At 44.5% G+C, this 17,792-nt stretch overlaps 4 protein-coding genes across 4 annotated transcripts; 1 reads left to right on the forward strand and 3 right to left on the reverse strand.

The window, feature by feature from the left end:
- Positions 1-358: 358 nt before the first annotated feature.
- LOC135395629 (histone-lysine N-methyltransferase SETMAR-like) lies at positions 359-2,079 on the reverse strand. Its single transcript, XM_064626727.1, has 4 exons — positions 2,065-2,079; positions 1,719-1,892; positions 1,422-1,616; positions 359-388 (listed from the first exon to the last, which is right to left on the reverse strand). Exons 1-4 carry the CDS (start codon positions 2,077-2,079, stop codon positions 359-361), a joined length of 414 nt encoding a protein of 137 aa, XP_064482797.1.
- Positions 2,080-2,985: 906 nt separating this feature from the next.
- Positions 2,986-9,654, reverse strand: LOC135394191 (uncharacterized). Its single transcript, XM_064624793.1, has 9 exons — positions 9,451-9,654; positions 8,872-8,958; positions 8,705-8,810; positions 8,495-8,651; positions 8,327-8,411; positions 8,066-8,262; positions 3,770-3,800; positions 3,281-3,376; positions 2,986-3,197 (listed from the first exon to the last, which is right to left on the reverse strand). The coding sequence occupies exons 2-9, from the start codon at positions 8,954-8,956 to the stop codon at positions 3,166-3,168; spliced, it is 789 nt and encodes a 262-aa protein (XP_064480863.1). The 5' UTR covers positions 8,957-8,958; positions 9,451-9,654; the 3' UTR covers positions 2,986-3,165.
- On the forward strand, positions 9,478-10,865 carry LOC135394190 (putative transferase CAF17 homolog, mitochondrial). Its single transcript, XM_064624792.1, has one exon. It carries the CDS (start codon positions 9,672-9,674, stop codon positions 10,677-10,679), a length of 1,008 nt encoding a protein of 335 aa, XP_064480862.1. The 5' UTR covers positions 9,478-9,671; the 3' UTR covers positions 10,680-10,865.
- Positions 10,702-16,260, reverse strand: LOC135394189 (N(4)-(Beta-N-acetylglucosaminyl)-L-asparaginase-like). The gene is made up of 8 exons (XM_064624791.1): positions 15,682-16,260; positions 14,219-14,375; positions 13,860-13,972; positions 13,683-13,795; positions 12,757-12,938; positions 12,597-12,704; positions 11,272-11,405; positions 10,702-11,121 (listed from the first exon to the last, which is right to left on the reverse strand). Exons 1-8 carry the CDS (start codon positions 15,803-15,805, stop codon positions 11,027-11,029), a joined length of 1,026 nt encoding a protein of 341 aa, XP_064480861.1. The 5' UTR covers positions 15,806-16,260; the 3' UTR covers positions 10,702-11,026.
- Positions 16,261-17,792: the final 1,532 nt, after the last annotated feature.

Raw genomic sequence — 17,792 nt, forward strand, 5'->3', positions numbered from 1 at the left:
AAGGAATTGGAGGTGACAGGGGACATACGCGTGACAAGTTTACCATACAGCACGATAGCAGACGGCACATGCGCATGCCTGCGTCAAAATCTCGAACCGACGCCCTTTTCAAATTCACTGGCGTATATGTGGCGGTGGTGAAACTACACCAGTATTCCGAGTGGAATTTTAGATACCGTGGTCGGTGGTCCCCGAGGAATTAAGGGTGAACCGCATGGCACGAAAAACTGTCCGAAAACTGGCTATACTGACTATAGTTTCGAAATCGACTAGAACGGATTGACCGTCCCTTTAATCGAAGGCCGTTAAGCTTTACAAAAGTGTCGACTTTGAGACTGCACAATCTTGAAGTATTCTGCTAGTCATTCTGTTCTTCAAGGACAAACTCCTGCAAATAGATTATTTTATTCCAACTGTCCAAATCAGAACTAACGACAATGCCCCTTTGTTTAATCGAAGGCTTAAAACACTCATAAACGAAAGAAATGTCTGTTTCGGAAATTCAGACTATCAAACAATACTAATGATTGGACAAACCTACACACCACACAATACAGGTGTGCACTGGCATCATGCAAAGAGTTCTTTTCGACACAACTCGTCCGCACTATTACAACTAATCCCAGCAAATTTTGCTATTAATAAAGCCCAAAGTACAGAACTAAATCAACATTTGTGACTCACAGTGCACGAAAGTTTCTAACGAGGCCTTCTCCATAAACATGTTAGTGTTACATGACATACATCCCCTACCTACAACGGTGGCTGCAAGCAAATTTCCCCACACACGCCTAATCACTATAGATCCTGAAGTTTTTGGGGTTTATCCCGGTTCTTCCCCAAATTTGCACTCCAAATTGAAGGTTCCCCTTTAGGGTGAAACCCAATTTTTACCCAGCAAATTGCTGTCACTGAGACATATGTCGTTGAGACATCTGTAGGAATGCAGTCTAACTTGTTTGGCAGCAAATGCAGTTACATCACTGTTTGTACAAAACCAGTACAGTTAGTTTGAGTAACTGAGCCTGATTTCAATTTAGCATACTGGAAATTTTTTTTGCCCGAATTCACATGAATTTAGAGCAAGTTTATTTACCCGATTTTTACCCCCCCCCCCCCCCCCCCCCGAATTTAGAAAAAATATATTTCCCCAAAACTTCAGGCTCTACTAATCACAAGGGATGCTTTCACGTTCATTAACAATTACTCTTCTTCTTTCTCAAGCTACCTTTCCAAATCGTGTTATCAAAAAATGAAAGACGATTCAAGACAAATATGTACTTTTGATATACGAGGGGCGTTCAAGTCAAACCGGGACTTTTCATTTTTCGCAAAAGTAAAATGAACTTACAGGCGAGAAATTAGTTTTATTTTTCGACGTAATCTCCAGCTGCACTAATGCACTTGTCCCAGCGTTTCACGAGGGCTTCGATGCCAGCAGCGTAGAAATCCTGACCGACGCATAGCAGCCATGATCGGATCGCATTCTTGACCTCGTCGTCGCAGCTGAAGTGGCGGCCCCCAAGGAACGCCTTCAGTGGCTCAAAGAGATGGAACCTGCTGGGGGCGAGGTCTGGACTGTAAGGGGGATGTGGCAGCAACTCCCAGCCAAGTTCCTGTAAGGTGCGTGTCGTGAGATGCGCGGTATGCAGGCGTGCATTGTCCTGTAGGAGGAGGACTCCTTTGGTGAAGAGGACCGGTCACTTTTGCTTCAGTGCCTTATGCAGATCCCTGAGAACCTGGCAGTAATATGCACTATCGATGGCAGTACCACTGGGCAGAAAGTCAACATGAACAGCGCCAGCCTTGTACCAGAAAACCGTGGCCATGACCTTACCCGCAGACAGGGTGCTTCGGAACTTCTTTGGAGCTGGCGAGTCCGGATGCTTCCACTGTTTTGATGCGCGTTTAGACTCAGGAGTGAAATGGTGCACCACTCAAACGCTCTGCTGCGGCTAAGTGTATCGTGGCCATACTGAACCTGAAGTCTTCTGTGAATTTCAGATGAGTTTACGCATTTATTCACGAAAAACTTCATGACAATTCGGTGACGTGCGCGCTCACCTCGTTGTCGGCCATCTTGTCCAGCACGTGTCTTTTTGCACAAAGTTTGGACCACCACGTGGTGAACGCGGAGGCCTGTAGCACGTGAAAATGACGAAAAAGTAGTAGTGCGAGCCATTTGCACACTCAGGAGACAGAAAGTCCCAGTTTGACTTGAACACCCCTCGTAGCTCACAAACAATTATGACAATGTTGAGGAGCACTGAAATTGTATCCAGTTTACATGCTGCATTGTTGCCATTGCCACCATTTTCAACTTCAAAAAAGAAATAGAAAAGTGAGAAACATCAAAAACTTAAAAAAATCGACTACAATGGCCCATCCATTTTTTTTTTCTCTCTGCTCCCCTGACGTCCGGAGAGAACTCTACTGCTTCTACAACTTGTAAGTATAGTGTAACAATTTAGATGAGCCTATCCTCACATTAGTTAGAGCGTTAGTTTACCAAAGCGCGTACAAAGGCTAAGATGCCACGATTGGAACCTGCTGGGGTTCGTGAATCACAGCAAGCTCTCACATGCGTATGTGCTGCCTACATGGACAGCGACAGCAAGGGTAAAATCAAGCCAAGCAAGGGTAAAAAAAAATGCCTGCAATGTTTCGATTCCTAATTTGTTTAAATTTTTTAAGAGGGCAGCTTTCTTCCACACATGCAGCCAGTGTGTTTGAGTCCCCCAGACATCTGTTGGACATTTGAGGAGTGCAATGTGTTATTGGCGAAATAAAACGGAATGATCGAGACCCTAATTTTGTGGAGAAGTTTCGTTCTCAAAGTGCATAGTGAAGGGAAGGAAGAAACCTAATGTTTAAACCAATACTTTGGAAGTGAATGTCCTCCCCATTTTATCTGCCACTGAAATAAAAAGAAGAACAAAAAAAAAAAAAAGTCCCCGTAGGCTGCTGTATATCAAAGGACAAGCGTTTTCACAAACATATTTATTATATAGGTTTCTCTTCTAAAACTTCAGTGACTTTACAGTCATGGGCACGACGTAAATACAAAACCAGAGGCATGCCAATGAAGTACCTGCAACGATTGCAGGTGTTGTGGCTTCAGGAAACATGCATAGGTCAGATGAGTCTAAAAAGGCACTAATAGGACTAATAGTCCATTTCATCCTCCTGCAGAGTACCTAAAAGTAGATAAAAATAACAACGTAAATCTTCCCACATTAATTTCCACATTCTGTTTGAGAAGGATCAAAGAGAAAGATACCTGCAGAGTGGCCATAGTACATGTCGTTGGTGATTGTCACTTGTAGCCTTCCCACTTTCCACGACACAGTTTTCTCTGGAAGGTGAGGTTTGTACCCTGTAATAAGAAGAATGTACTCAATAGTTGATGTTGATGAAAAAAAAAAAATAGGAAGAGATTGAATTCGTCACACTACATATTCGGCTACTCCCATAAACAGACCCCCCCTCCCCCCAAAGGGGGGAAAAATATAAAAGAGAAACACCCCGCCTTTGCGATAACTATCCGTCAAAGGCCAAATCACCGGTTAGCGTAGCACACAATGAATCACACTGACTCCAACGCACAGCTCTGAATAAATGTCACAAGCGCTGACAAGGTGTCATAGATTACTAGAAACATGGTTCATTCTTGGGTTTCCTGTGTACGAAATGCACTAAATGCTTGTCTAGGAAATTTGAAGCAAGTCACATTAACGACCCCCTATTAGAGGATGAAAAGTGTACACACCTGAAACCTGAAAGTTGCCACTCGTACTTTCCTGAAACAGAAATTAAAGTTCTATGTAAAGCCCACAAGAGTCGAGCATATAAAAGTCCTAGTCGTCAATTTCAAGGAGCAGCATGCAGCACAACCGTCTTTGTAATATCCACCACATACAGCAGATTAGAGAGCTCAAAATTTTTAGACATCCCTCACATAAACTTTCTTGAGCAAGAAAGTGAGGCACCCCTCTTATTCTTAAATTAATGGACTCACAATCATGACAGGGAGATTTTGCAATCGTGGCATTTTCGAGCTAGTTTTCGAGCCCAGAGTTACACTGGACAGCTATAAAACGTACTTATTTGCATCAAGGGGAACCTGTACTCAACGTTTTACAGCAAAAGGGGCAATAGACAGGAAGAAATCCGGCTCTGACATCACAGCATCCGCCAGTGAGTGTCACAAGTACCAACGGGAAGATACGTAGCCCTTGCTCTTGCTGCTCGACAACTAGAACACGTAGAAATATAATTCTTTTCTCCTCATAATTCAAAACGTAGGCACTGCAGTGGAGTCACAAAACAGGGCCAACAAAACTGAGACAGAACAAGTGCCACTAGCAGCTGTTTTAATGATAATGATATAATAATACTAATATTTATTTTCCAGTGCCCATTAACAGCTAGCAGCCTAAACTGTGGTACACTTGAAATGAACAACACATAATACATCAATTAGAAATGGATAAGCCCATAATTCACATGTTCAAAATCTACCCAAGAAACAATATAGTGAAAATTAGTAACAAACAGGTTTCTACAAAGTGACATAATTCAGGTCTTTCTGGCATTAACAGTTGACAGAACACCAGTCACAGACAGCATCAATGTCTCTCTAATGTCTCTCTGGAGAAGTTTGCTACCATCGGCAGAAGGAATACATCAGAACAGCTTCAGGTCATCAGCAAGCTGCAGCACTTGTGAATGCTTCATAACAGGAGTTGTCACTAACAAACACCAAAAGCAAGAGGGGACCCAGATTAGTCCCTTGTGGTATTCCAGTAAGAGGCTAGAAGGCAGGGGCGGATCCAGGGAAGATCCTCGGGGGGGGGGGTCGCCATGTAGCAGGAAAATTTGCTGTGCGGCAGGAAAATCTGCCGGAATGGGGGGTAGAGGTATGTCTAGAGGTAGAGAGGGTAGGGGGGGGGGGGGGGGGGGGGGAGGCCCTCCTCCCCTAAATTTGCCCCTGCTAGAAGGGGGGGGGGGGGGGGGAAGATGCCCTGTGAGCTACCTGATTCACTGCCTAGCCTACCAAATTCATCTTTCATAATTACTTATACTTCATTTAACCGTATTGACAAGCACAGCCTAGAGGTATCATCGGCGTGCACACGACTATTTTTTACTCCCACGCCAGCTGGCACCACTCTTTCTGGAACGCATGACGGCACAGACTGGAGGTTTATAGAAAACAATAACGAGAATAATTATGGTGGGAATAGTAATTGTGAAAACAATGTGCCTGGTCCTCATGTTTTCAATTTACATAATGCTTGATTCTTAGATAGCGATGTATAAATGTACAGGTGCATCAACTGCATAAGTAGGCATTTATCAAATCCGCCTTGCATGAAAAAAACCTATCTCTAGACTATTTATTGCCGCCTGCCCATGATAACAGAAGAATGACTAGCAATCCCCTTTAATACGTAACAGAATAGTATGGATTTGACAAAGCTTTGCTGTAGCCCCTCTGTCCCACATTCCCATTGTTTGGCTTCGAGCAATGCTCCGTTGTTCAGTCAGGTGACCGTAACCTCCCACCGTCACTGCCAGGGAAGGCCAGTTTAAGATAGGCTGCCGGAATAGCAGTGCTATGTTGCGGAATGATGCCAACTCCTCCTGTTGCCCGCGATGTGCCACCAGTGTGCGATTGAAACTGTGCTCACGAGACAGCGTTTCAGTTGCATGCGCCTGTCTTGTCCTTTCTCTCCTTTCCAACAATTTGATGTTTTGTGGGTTGTTATTTTAAAATACAGGGAGTTTTGTAATGGTTTTGTCGCAATCTATAACTCACAGCACTATTGCCTGTTTACATCTAAAAGAGTCCCCAAAGGTTTATCATCTTTTTCATTTCATCTTTTGTTTTTTACAACAAATTTGACACATGGTAAAATTCTGAGGACGAGATTCCGGTCAAATCCTTAGTTTTGCAACCTTAGGAAGCTGCCGTCTTCACCGTACAGTGTGAGCAGAGATGATCCCCCAGTATTCGCCTATGATTGCGAGCCTTGTAGTAATGCCGAAAACTCAACCCAGAAGGCGAAGCTTAAAACATTCGAGGACCAAAAATTTGCTCGTAAGACTACAGCCTCCTATGCTCGAAGCCCATCTCGCATGTCTCCAGTACGCTGCTCGCGACAAGTCCTTCTGAGAACACATGGGGAGTAACTGTCTGTTGCTCGAACATACAAAGGGACAAACACAACACAAGCCTCAAGTTGCATGGGGACATGAACAGTTGCCGACTGCCGTATTTCAACTGTCCCTTCTGAGAAGTGTCATGGAACCGGTGGCATTGAAGCTAGAAGCCTTGTGAGCGTACCAGGATGGATAATTTTTGCATTTCATGCTTGATTTGATTTGACCTTACTGGCGCAAGGATAACAAGGATCATGCTGTGCCAAATAATTTTGTTAAGTTACGCTACATTAGGTCCAGTTCAGTCAGGTATTTGCATTATCAGAGACTATGAATTTCCTATGCCCATTGTCAGATCTGAGACTATGTTCTCATCATGCTGCACAGCCCACATCGTTGTGACACTGGGTAAGGACAACCCAGCTCGCTACCGGCCTGCATTTCATGCAGCAAAAAGATCAGAAAAACAGTCATTTTGCCTGTTTAAGGTGTTGTTCATGCAGATGGAACTCATTTATTCACCTTGTTTTTGCACTTTCAGAGCTTCAGGTGAAAAAAATAAACAATTTATAGTGCCTATAATGCCTTCGTTAGTGCCGAAATCAGGATATTGCCAGGACAGGCCTGAAACAAGGATTTTTCGTGCCTAAAAATCCTGGCACTACCTGTCAAGTTGCCAATTGAAGAAAATGAAGAGGCAAAATGTTTTGAAAATTGAACATACATGTCTTCTGAGAGGTGTACATTACACCACTCTTGTGAACCACAATGATTATTGTCACGACGGGATTTCACAAATAACCAATACTTCCTTGGCCCGTTTGTCAGACCGAATTCAACATACCTTGTATGCGATTGTTTCTCAGCACAAAGTAATTTCTTGACAAGAGCTCTGCACAGTGCATAACACGGTTAATAATAGTCACTCCCATGCAGTTTATAAATTAAATAATAATGCAATTTTTGTGCAAATAATACCTCAATTCTTTGGAAAACCAAGGCATTCAAATTCAGGCAGGGCTGTCCCCTGTGATTTTCTCCAGTTTCTTTTTTTTTTTTTTTATGAGTTAACCTCATGTGACTATATTCCTCCATCCCCGACAAGGCAGAGCACAGTAGCCAACTCCCAGTGCTCGAGCATCTCTAGTGTTGAATTCTCGTATTTCACAGGGTTAGTCTAGCAAACATTACACATTTCCGCTGCATCGTAAAAATAGAAGACGGGGTTTAACCAACCCCAAACTTTGCAGACTGATAACCATTTGTCGGAAGATCTGTTGCAATTTTTTGTGAGCGTTATAGTCCTGTAGAAGAAAAATTTAAAAGCAAGAAAAATCTCACGTTATGCATTTTCTATGGCCTATCTCACTCAAAAGCCGCCACTTTCTCCTGTGCGCGCTTCAATTTCATTTCATCACACACAGGTGGCGCCAACATATACTGAAGAAGAGGATTGCTGCATAACATCAGAATGGACATGTGACATCGTTGTAGGCAGCGCCGCTTGTGTGAGGTGATGTGAAAGTGAAGCAGGCACAAGAAAAAATAGCAGTGTTTGCATGAGATAGGCCATTAAAAATGCATGGGGCAAAATTTTGCTCGATTTTTAATTTTCTTTCTACATGGCCATAGTGCTTACAAAAAAATTCCAATAAAACTTCAGACAAATGACTATCAGTCTTCAAAGTTTGGGGAAGGCTAAGCCCGTCTTCTATTTTTACGATGCGATTGAAATACTATGCAACGTTTGCCAGACTAACCCTGTAGAACGGGAGTCACTGTCACGTGGACGATGTCACGAGAGCATTTTTGCCCACCTATAGAGTCGACTCTTGAAACATACATAATACATAGAGACAAACCGTGCTTACCACAAAGGTTTGCTCAAAGCCAAACTTACCACCCTGTTTGGTCGGAAAGCATGATCAAGGATAAGATCGACGTTCAAATATTCCTTGACACCCAGCTTCTCGAGATCGAATGCTGTGCAGACCCTTAAGTCTTCGGGCGTCAGGTTCAGGTTGTAGAACAATGACGAGTACTTTTCAACAAAACTGTTCATGAGGCCAGCTTCTCTGAGGAAATTGTGCCACACACCTGGACACAAACATCTAAGTATAGTCATCAGTAGAGTTTTCTGGTTGTTAAGAAGTCAACGTACTGTCTACATCACCATCACCAACTTCTTGGTTCAGCTTTGGTCCACTAGGATATCGCCTGTATGGTGTCTTCCATTCATCACGCTTCTGGTAAGCAGTTAAAATAAACGAAATAATTCCTTAGATTGCACAAACGATTACGACACAACATTACGAGAAAACAGACTTACCACACTCCGAGGCGACGTCTGCCACTTTCGTGATACTTCATAGGGAGAGTAACGATATTTTTTCTGTGGGCCTCGCTTCTGCTTAGAGACCATTTTGGTGATATGCGCCGTCGAAGCATTGCTCACTGCGGAAGCCGTCAGCTGTCCGTTGCGATTTCTGCAAGACATGCCCCCTGCAACTTGCGGGTAAATGAAATATTAGATACTCACACTTTTACTTGGACTACATGTGGAATGCTTCTGATGTATGCTTGCAGTGAGCCGAATCCTAACCTCCTGAAGGGAATTGTGTGACCAACCATGTCTTGATACTCCACTGTTGCATAAAAACATCTAGGATGTTAAAGCATATAATCGGTGGTCCTCCATGAACTCACTGTCAAGTTGGGGAAGCTGCATTCCATTTTGCACAGTTGAGAGCACTGACCGTAGAACAGTTTCAACTTCCTCTGTATCAGTCATAGCTGCGAAAAAAGTGATCGTTGTCTTTGAAGGCAATAATCGTGGAACCCGTTAGAGATGTCACCTGAGCTTCATTCCACTGCTCAGTGTTTGTCTTTTGTTCCTCCATGCCCGCGCAAAGTCAGGGTCTGTGATTTATCCAGACCTCCGCACCCCCTTCACACCCCCTTCACACCCCCCGAAGTCATTTAGACGTGTGCTGACAATGATATGCAAAGGTGTCGCAACATAACAGCAAAAATGACCTCCCTTTTCTTTTTTTATTTCTTTTTGCGACACCCCTTGTGCTCAAACCCATGTTCAAACCGCTGGCTTCATCTTCAATGAATTTCGTCCACCAGCTTGCCTGCCTCTGCAGCTATGAATTTTAGAACGGCAGACCACGGTAAGCGCCATTATTCTGGAATTAGTTACCTCTGCAACTGTTTGAAACTGCCGGGCAAACAAGCCGAAAATGGTTCACCCTGTGTTCACCCGTATGAAAGGGTACCAACAAAAATCTGATGACCGAGGCCCGAGGCACCGAGGAGCACCAGGAACCGAGGACCTCTTTGTGACGTCACTTCCTGCTAATCCTGCCAATCTCGTTCCCGATGGGCAATGGCTTTGGCTTTGCCTTTTGCAGCCTCTAGCTGCTTTCCAAGTTTCGAAGGCTTTCTCGATTTCCTCGGGACGCAAGTCGTCTGCTCGACGTGAATGAAACTGTTTTGCCAGCATGATTCACGGTTATCGTCATTTTCCAGTAAATGTAAAGATGCAAAAGTTCTTAGGACGACGATTTCTTCCACGATGGTTCTGTAGCAAAGCGACCGTGTACTGCGAAAGACTCGCACACAGAAAGCTGATCCTTCTTGAAGGCAAAGACACGCTTCCCTTTCTACAAGGCATACTAACCAACGACACGAGGCATCTTGCGAACGACCCAGCCGCCAGTGTGAGAATGACTTGTATGTATTCAATGATGTTGAACAATCTCGGTCGCGTGTTATACGATTTGATCTTGTACAAGGTCGATCCCACAAATGAAAATAAACTGCTTCTGGAATGCGATGAAAAGGCAAGATCCGAAATAATGAAGCTTTTAAGCATTTACAAACTTCGCAAAGACGTGAAAATCCACCTTTGCGACGACACCAACGTGTGGGCCGTCTTTCATCCCAACCATTCGCCGGCCGTTATCCCAGTTGAAGGAGACATTAGGGTGAACCATCGAGACCCGAGACTCGATCTCTTGGGGCAACGTGTTCTTGCTCATTCCAAGTGCGACATTGCAAAGGAAAACACACACTTGAGGCATAGTAGCACAAAAGAGTACACACAACTCAGGTACCGGCTTGGAGTAAGCGAAGGAGTAGAAGAACACCCACCTGGAAACTGTTTTCCGCTCGAGTGCAATGCAGACTACATGAGTGGTGTCAGCTTCCACAAAGGTTGTTACGTCGGACAAGAGCTCACAGCGCGCACTCATCACACGGGTGTAGTTCGAAAACGGATAATGCCCATCGTTTCCTTGGACTACGTATTGAGTGACGTGCCTTGTGATGCACCCGTCAAGGATCAAGGAGGACACACAGTCGGGAAATACAGAGCAGGACTGGGCCAGTGTGGGCTCGGATTACTCAGGGTGGAAGAATCCGTAAAGGCCCAAGTGTTGACCGTAAATTCTGTCCGGGTGAGTACGGCAAGACCAGGTTGGTGGCCGAGGAAGCAACACCAAGGCTAATATAGTTGTGTATGTACGACGCTCCACAATGGTCAAATGTATTTCATTTTGCACAAGAATCAAATCCAGCATTCACAAACAGTATTTCCACTGTCCTTACATCTGCAAATTTTCAATGAAACCCGCTTGTTTGCAATTTTATTGACATTTCATGAAACCTTAAATACAAACAGTTCTGCTCCCCCTTATGGTTGTCTGAAATCTCTTTCCTCTGGAGATGCAGAAATGGTGTATGGAGCTCCCACATGTTAAATACCCAGTTTGAAGCATGATACTAGTCAGCAATTAAATGTGCCTCAAAATGTACCACAAAATATGCAAAACGTTATCTCGTGCATTTGGAGTGCTCAGTCGACACGGCAGATTTTCTTGGTGACAGCAGTTCCATGATGCGAGTCAGCCACGGAAAATGGGAACTCTTCTATGCCATGGCAGGCGGCACCTGAAAGACAGCTTGCTCAGAATATACGTACAAAACATGCGGCGTGGATCCATTTTTTTGTCATCACCGGCACACACAGCCAGTTGGCCGGGAATGCAACAAAACTCAATCTCCGTTGGCTTTTCAAAAGACAACAATGGGACGGCTTACCGTATGTCCCATTGATGTTGACGGCCACGAGGGCACCCACAAAGTTGGGATGGTGGCGTACGATACGAGAAAGAGCCTCTCTGCACGCATCTGTGGGAGACAGGCCTCTTCGCATGCATTCTACTGCCTGGTAGCTGTAATTAGATAAGGAAGGCATCTCTAAGGCAAGGCCTACTCAGCATCATTTGCAGGCCACAATCACTTCATGGGTGTAGTGAATGAAGCCTTCTTTCAGCCATGTCCAAGATGTAGTTATATTATCTTAGCAACTACCCAAGCTGAAACCTACAGTGTTAGTCAATATTTTGGACCGTTCCAAAATATGCCTGTCATCTAGTGCAATAATTATTGTACTTTCGGTATCTGACCGCGTATAATGCGAGGTTTTTTACCTCGAAAATGAGCCCTTAAAAGTGGGCCCGCATCATATGAGGTACTCCTAGGCGCTGCACTACCTATCACAAGCCTCTTGCCCTCCACCACTGTGACTCGTCTACAGTGGCGTCATGTGATAACGCAAGTACTCAAGGAGGGCGAAAGGAAAGCTCTATCACGTGCGTGGGTGCTCTGCTGCTTTGGACATGTGCATTCACAAAACTGAAAGTGACTTGAAGATGCTGTCTACACTACGAAATTCGAAAGGCAAACTGTATTTCGAGCTGGCATCCAATAATAAGTATGTCGACATCGTGCAAATTTGTCGTGAACGAGTTCGTCGTTGGCGTTAAGTACGGACGTAGCTGTACTTCCGTGTGTCTACGTGGAACGCCTTTCACGGTCCCAAGTATGAAGTTTATCCAAAGATCAATCTTCATCAGATACTTGACGATGCTTGTCAGCAGAGGCGTAGCGATGGGAGGAGCGAGGCCCTGGCAGGATGTTTGTACAGAATAAAGCAGGAATGAAGAAAATTTGAATTTACGATCTCAGCAGCGCGAATTAGTATTATTTTTTTTACTTTGTTTACAGTGGTCTTGGCGGCAGCGAGAGGGGGCACTTGGCGTTTACCCTGCCCTGGGCACAAACTCGCCTTGCCACGGCTTTCCTCATCAGACAAGCAATAGCGATGTTGAGAACATGTAAGCTGTGCAGAGCATGACGTCTTTGCTCAGTAAAACATCCGTAAAATGTTGGCATCCGATCCACTTGTGTAACTATTCTTGTAGGGGAATGCAAAAATCCTGCGCCGTATTATTCGCAGTTTGGCAGTAGCTATTCTCCCGTGGGACAGTGAAAATGACCTTATTATATGCGGTAAAATACAGTATATGCGAGACTAAAAATGCATTGAGAAATTAATAATTGAGAATAATGGTGCATTTCACCTGGGTAGAAACCTCATGAGAATGTCTCCATCTCCAGTGCCTGCCGCACCTCCCACATCCCTGTCTGCATAAGCACCTGCTCCGGGAATAGGAGAATCCCCTACCCTGCTGCAATATATTTAGCAATTATTTTAAAAACTGCCAATAATAAGAAACCTACCCAGGGATCTTGTGATTCATGCCATTGGTGGACGTTCCAGCTGCCAAACGACCTTCAGTGTCAATGACAATCATTCCTATAGTGTCGTGGTTGTCTGCACTTGCAGACGTCGACCGTGTTGTTCGTTTTGGAGGTATTGGTTTGTACGGCCCACAGGACGTTTTCGGGTCTGGAAGCACGTTCTGGAACAATTTCTTTGTATGCAGTGCACGTGGAAAGTACTAAATGGCTCAAACGATATTCTGCATTTCTACACATAAGCAGCACCTTTGCTGTGCCAGAGAACCTGTTGCACACCTTAGGACAGGTGACGACATTGCCAGTTCCAATCAGACCACCGGCTCCACCATTTTGGTCACATAAATTCCCCAAGACGTTAGTGCATCATCTACACTTGTGCGCTGCTTATTTTTCTCGACACTTTTATAAAATATGAATTGTGATGTAGTGGAATTACATTGCATTCCACCTTTATGAACAGAGTTACTCAATATCCTCAAAAGCAAATACTAAACTTGTGCTGGGTGGTGTGAAAAAATTTACCGCACTTTTTGTGAATACTCGACAAAGTGAAATAAGAAGGAAAGAATGGATGTTCCTCAGAGTGTTCTGAGAAACTCTTATTTGACAGGTCGCTTCCAATTCCCGTGCCTTCTATTTAAGGTTGTTGCGTCCTAAGCAATGTGTGATCATCGCTCTTTGTCAAACATGCAGGATGTGCTCAACACGTCGCACTCCGCAGCGGAAACACATCATGGTATGTGCATACACTGGTGCTTCAAAGAGTCCCACCACTTTTTGAAGGTAACAGAAGGACTACGTTCTGTTCCTTTGAGAATTGATCAAGCGTGGTATGTGTGCATTATCTATGTCATTTTGGCACGTTCAAAAGGTGTGTTACACGATGAAAAGAAAACCTGTAAGACCTTCCAGTAATTAGGCTGGCAGTGGCCTCTCCTCCAGTCGGTCCACATTTGCTTCGAATGATTGGTGGAGAGAGACACTTCCTTGAAGCCCATACTCACAGCAAATGCTGTAGCTGAAAGTGTAAAACAAAGAGCTAGGCTCTTTCACCAGACTTTCATGCCAAGCAGGCCTTTTACCTTGGTCTCCGACTAAAAATGTGTGTCTTGTGTGTTCCATAACCTTTCTCGCGACTGAAATTGCCTGCTTTACTCTGCGAAGGTCCCCCACGGCTCCCATCGAGTAACTCGTCCTGCAGATAAAACGGCATAGACAAAGAGCATCCCATCATCATCATCATAGATTGAATTTTAGCTCCAGTGTGCAAGGTGTTCTCATGCTTGCTGGAACTCTAATTTGATGGCCCAAACTAGGTCTCGAAAGAGCAGCTCAGTAAGTGGAACATAGTGGAACAGACGCATGAGGTTGTTCATTGGGTGTGTGGGTTGCCTGGTCCCATCAAGACTCGTAAACTTGTCAACAGAAATTGTGTACTTGCCCATCAATAATAAGTGCATCGAGCGTAGTCTCTCCGGACTCATCGGGGCTACCTCCGTATCCAACAGTACCGTCGCACTGGTCAACCTCGCACAGTGAGCATCCCTGCTCCACTGCGTCGAGTGCAGTACCATTTTCAGTTGTTACAACAGACCAGGCTAGAAAGAAAACAAGTCTCGTTCTCTATGTACCCCAGAGGTCCTTGCACAGGGGATATACGGTCAAGAAACTGGAGATATTAGGTAGCACGTCAAAGACAAGACACGAGCAAATGACATATAAAATGCACAATTCAGCAGGAACACTTCTAGAAGCTCTTTATTTGTTATCAGCACCTATCTGGTGAATGTATGATGATCCACGATATCTGCTATCTGTGAAGAAAGACCATTCTAATCAACGACCGTCTTCAAGAAAAAAAGGTTTTTGAAAGAGCATCGGTACAGCAATGAAAACTTTAAAACGATGATCAAATTGGGTGTCCAAGAATGATCGTTTGCGGAAACACGTGAAAAAAGGTGGCATTTGTCGAGGCCAGGAAGGTGAATCCCGTTTTTCAATGTGGTTAAGAAGTCGACATAGTGAATAGTATCTGACCATTGTGCAGTAAAAGTAAACTTTGCATTATCCCATCCTAAATTGCTATCTTGAAATAAAATGTGGATTTTTGACAGAGCAGATGATAGCAGTATTATCGAACAATTATCTAACTCATTTGATCAATTTCAGTCATATGTTCAAGAAGCTAAGAATGGGCCAGATGTTTTGTGGAGTTATTTTGAAGCTCTAGTTGAATGATGCATCAATCGTTATGTCTCCTGTTCTTACAAGGTAGTGCGAAAGAATAATTAAGATCAGGTTCCGTGACTGCACTGTTTTCCCCTTTTACTACGGTATCATCTTTTATCGACAATGTTGATGGTATCATTTCCTTGAGCTTAGAGGTGGACAGACCTCAAGCTCAAGGAAATGATCACCAGCTTGCTTGCGTTTGTTTCAGTGCTTTTTGCTAGCTCGTTTGTGTATATACCTACTTCTGTTATGGTCCCGCCAAGGACCAACAGTATTATTATTACCCAGTGTTACCCAGACTCACATCGTCCATGGGCACTTGGAAAATAAATATGTCAATTATCAAACAAAAAGGTTATGCTCAATATAGCAAAGAGGGTGTTTTGCATTACCTATACGATGAAATCAACATGCTGATTCCAAGCTAAACCATCAGACAGGAAAGCACTGAGGTATTTATATGATTCAACCTTGGAAAGGGCACAGAGAGGAAGCAAAAGGAGACAGGTGGTTTTCAACTAAAAGGAAACTACATTTCTTAAAGGTTAAGAGGCATACCAAACAAACCAACAAACAAACAACAAGTGTAGAGCCCTGCAGCAACATTAGAGATATGTGACTGCTGAACGGAAAACAGTTACAAATATTAATGGTGTGAGACGTTCTTTATACCTCTCCTAGTTGCGTTGATAAAGTCCCATGTGTTTACGACTACAGGCCAGTTGCGTGGTGATGCCCAGGCGTTGACGAAGCAGAAAACTGCTACTGTTGACAACGTTAGTAAACGAGCGTTCATTCTCACGCTGAAAGATGTTCCGTATACTTTGGATGTTCGCTCGTTCGCTTATCTATGTCCTATCTTATCGATCTTATCTGGCATTCTTCTGACGAGATAAAGTGCCAGCTCTGATAGTTGTCGTGTGCCATGGAATGAAGGATACAACGGCTATAAAATATTTTGGGTAAATAATATGCCGCGATGGAAAATTATTCAATTTATTTATTGCGCCGGATCGTAGTGATCACTAGGTGCATTCTCTTCGCTTGCACCTCCTGCACCAGATCTGAACTGGGTTATTTGCGTGCTGCGCTTTCCTGTTGAAAAGAAAGGCATTACTAATAAAGTTCCCTTCAGCTGGAAAGTGCACCTCCCGAAAACCCGTCTTGCGTGGAATCCAAGGTAGTGCAGTCCAGTGCAAGTGAAAAGAATGCGCTTACTGACGTTGCCACTGAACAGTAAACCCGTGGTAGTGACGTAGAAGCCGCCCCAAGCTAACCAAGCCAAGCCTGTGTTTAAGGGTCAGCCAATGAGGATCGTGTTTTCAACGGCCGTAGCCAATCACGAACGTGCTTTCAGCGGTCGCGGCCATGAAGACGAAGCCACCATCACCTGGGTCGTCTGCGAGTTGTGATTGAACGTCCCCTCGTACTACATAGAAAATCTTGGAAATAAAGCGCAAAAAGGTCTCAATCTTTCTTATTTTCTGGAAAGCGTCTTGCACTTTTTGTCTGAATATTTAGGTCTGCAGTTCCAGGTGAGCTGCAGTCATTTGCGGGTTCTTGAATTCGCAGAACGGTGAATCGCAGCAGCAGACGAATTCTGACTCTTAATCGAAGGAGGGAGAGGAGGCAATGAGCAGGCAGGCCCAATCGCCACCTCCTCTCCTTGAAAGCGAAGTAAGAAAGAGAGCGATGGACGTGGGTAGGGCAGGGGCCGCAGGGTCCAGGCAACACCACCTAGATAGCGAAAGCCTGCGTATTGCCTCCTTTCCCTCCTTCGCTACGTGGACACGTATAGTCAGAATTCGCCTGCTACTGCAATTCATCGTTCTGCGAATTCAAGATCCCACAAATGATTGCAGCTCACCAGGAACCTGCAGACCTAAATATTTAGACAAAAGTCCAAGATACTTTCCAGAAAATCAGTTTTAAGAAAGAGGCCGCTTTGCGCTTTATTTCCAAGTTTTCCCATTTAGTACGCGGGGACGTTCAATCACAACTCGCTGACGACGGTGGTTATTCTTAATGGCCACGACCGCTGAAAGCACGTTTGTGATTGGCTGTATGGCCGTTGAAAACATGATCCTGATTGGCTGTCTCTTTTAATTGTTACGTCAAGTCGACGAGCGCATAGGCTTTCTTTATCTAGGTGGTGTTGGCCCAGGGCGGCGCAGAGCATGCACAGAGAGCAGGAAAAAGTCAGACAGCGGCTGGATTTGAACCACGTGGCTCTCGATTGCCGGTCGAGCGATTGGTGTCGAATTGGTCAAGGCGCTCAACCGGTAATCGAGATAGAGATATGTGGTTCAAATCCCGCCACAGTCTGGCTTTTTCGACGACTGCCTTGTTAGACGAGTCCATCTTGTCCACATTTCGTGTGTGTTTCTCTCCCCATTCATCGGACAAATCTGAAAGTCTAATTGTCTAATGCACCGCCTAACGCGAGCGGGGACATAGTCAAGAAACTTGAACGTTGGTCGGAGTCCATGTTGAAAACTACAAGGCGAAACACAACGTCAGCAAAATGTCGGGCTGACGTATGCTTCCAACCTAAAAACTGCGTGCAAAAATAGGTTGGGCCAAGCTTGGGGAGTGACATTGGCCTTGCACGGCCCGACTCAATACCACCAACCTTGGGCCAATGTAGCAGAGCGACCTATAAGACATGGAGCCAACACAGGGCCTGTGTAGAACCAAGCCTGGGAAGTAGCCAGTCATTAGTACGCTAGATAGCAGCCCATGGAGCAACGATGGGCCAACTATGAACCACTAGTAGGAAGGAG

The sequence above is a fragment of the Ornithodoros turicata genome, chromosome 5, assembly GCF_037126465.1.
Source record: "Ornithodoros turicata isolate Travis chromosome 5, ASM3712646v1, whole genome shotgun sequence".
Classification (NCBI taxonomy): domain Eukaryota; kingdom Metazoa; phylum Arthropoda; class Arachnida; order Ixodida; family Argasidae; genus Ornithodoros; species Ornithodoros turicata.